We start from the raw sequence: 1,198 nt of genomic DNA, 5'->3' as shown, positions 1-1,198 counted from the left end.
CCCTCATACTCTCAATTACACATTATACCCGTCCCTAAAAATGTAACATTATTTGTTATTTTTTACAATATAAAAATAAAGACTTGAACAAGTATCTTAGAATTTTTTCAGATTTGATGAAAGCCAAGGTCATAAACGATGCAGTGTGTCCACAGGAAGTGCGAAAAATAAGAGTGTCCATTATAGGGTTAATTAAAATTTCGTACTTACTGAATTATGGTTCCATAATGATAAGTTAACAATCTCAATTTCCGTTTAATCATATCATTTGAATTCTGCTGCTTGCTAGATTGCTGTTGAAATATCGCTGCAAATTTGATCCGGAGATACTTGTATTGGGCGGTTACTAAAAGTATTAAATGCATTGTGTAGAGATCCAAGCTAACTTTTCTGGTTATCGTATATCCACTGCCGAAAATCTGAAGGAAAACTCCGCTAATAAAAATGCCAACTGTGAAAGGTTCCTCAAATAAACCAGCTGGCACTCGATAGTCGGTATAATAAAATTCACTTTTCCGAAACACTTCGAAAAATGGCAACGATGTCCAAATAACAACAGAACTGATACTAGCAATCGTATATATTCTCAGTGGTTTTTCTAACGGTCTTGTTGTACTAATTACGGCCTTCTGAAGCACTTCATCTTCTACGAGAAGAACATAATTTAGTTTCCCAATTAATGCGCGTAATAAACTTTTACGGTTGGATAGATAAATTATCAAAATGATTGCTTCCACCGAGACTATCATATTTATTGTGCTGTCCTTTAGTACTCTTTCACTAGGCACATGGAAAAGTCCAAAGATACAAGTAGCCAAATATGTTAGCTGTGTCAGCCAAACAATAAGTAAGTAAATTTTTAGAAGAACAGTCAGTTCCTTTTTCTCGTTTGTGACAGGTAAAAAATTTCCCGAAAACTTGTTCATAAAAATATTTAAACTATTCAAGCCTTGAAAATTCATGCTTCCTTCGACCAGGTTTTAAATAGGATAAACAAATGTGTGTATTAGTACGGTGAATTCGATAATTCGTTAAACCACACTAGTCCTGAAAGTAATAATTTAATTATTATTATTTCAGACTATTACCAACTAACAAATTGCAGTACATGTTTTTGTTAAATGTCTTTACTCGTCATCAAGATTTTCTATGTACAGTAGATGATGACATCTGTATCCTAAATAGTTCATATAACGCA

The 1,198-nt window shown here is 33.1% G+C and overlaps 1 protein-coding gene across 1 annotated transcript; it reads right to left on the bottom strand.

Moving 5' to 3' along the window:
* Positions 1 to 210: 210 nt before the first annotated feature.
* Positions 211 to 1,140, bottom strand: LOC108624813 (uncharacterized; the record flags this gene model as incomplete). Its single annotated transcript, XM_018024363.2, has 1 exon — positions 211 to 1,140. A coding segment is annotated over exon 1 (752 nt), but the record flags the coding sequence as incomplete, so codon positions are not given.
* Positions 1,141 to 1,198: the final 58 nt, after the last annotated feature.

The sequence above is a fragment of the Ceratina calcarata genome, unplaced genomic scaffold (genome assembly GCF_001652005.2).
Source record: "Ceratina calcarata isolate Rehan_Ccalc_2016 unplaced genomic scaffold, ASM165200v1 scaffold1187, whole genome shotgun sequence".
NCBI classification, from domain to species: Eukaryota; Metazoa; Arthropoda; class Insecta; order Hymenoptera; family Apidae; genus Ceratina; species Ceratina calcarata.
This window is presented reverse-complemented; position numbering and strand designations above follow the sequence as displayed.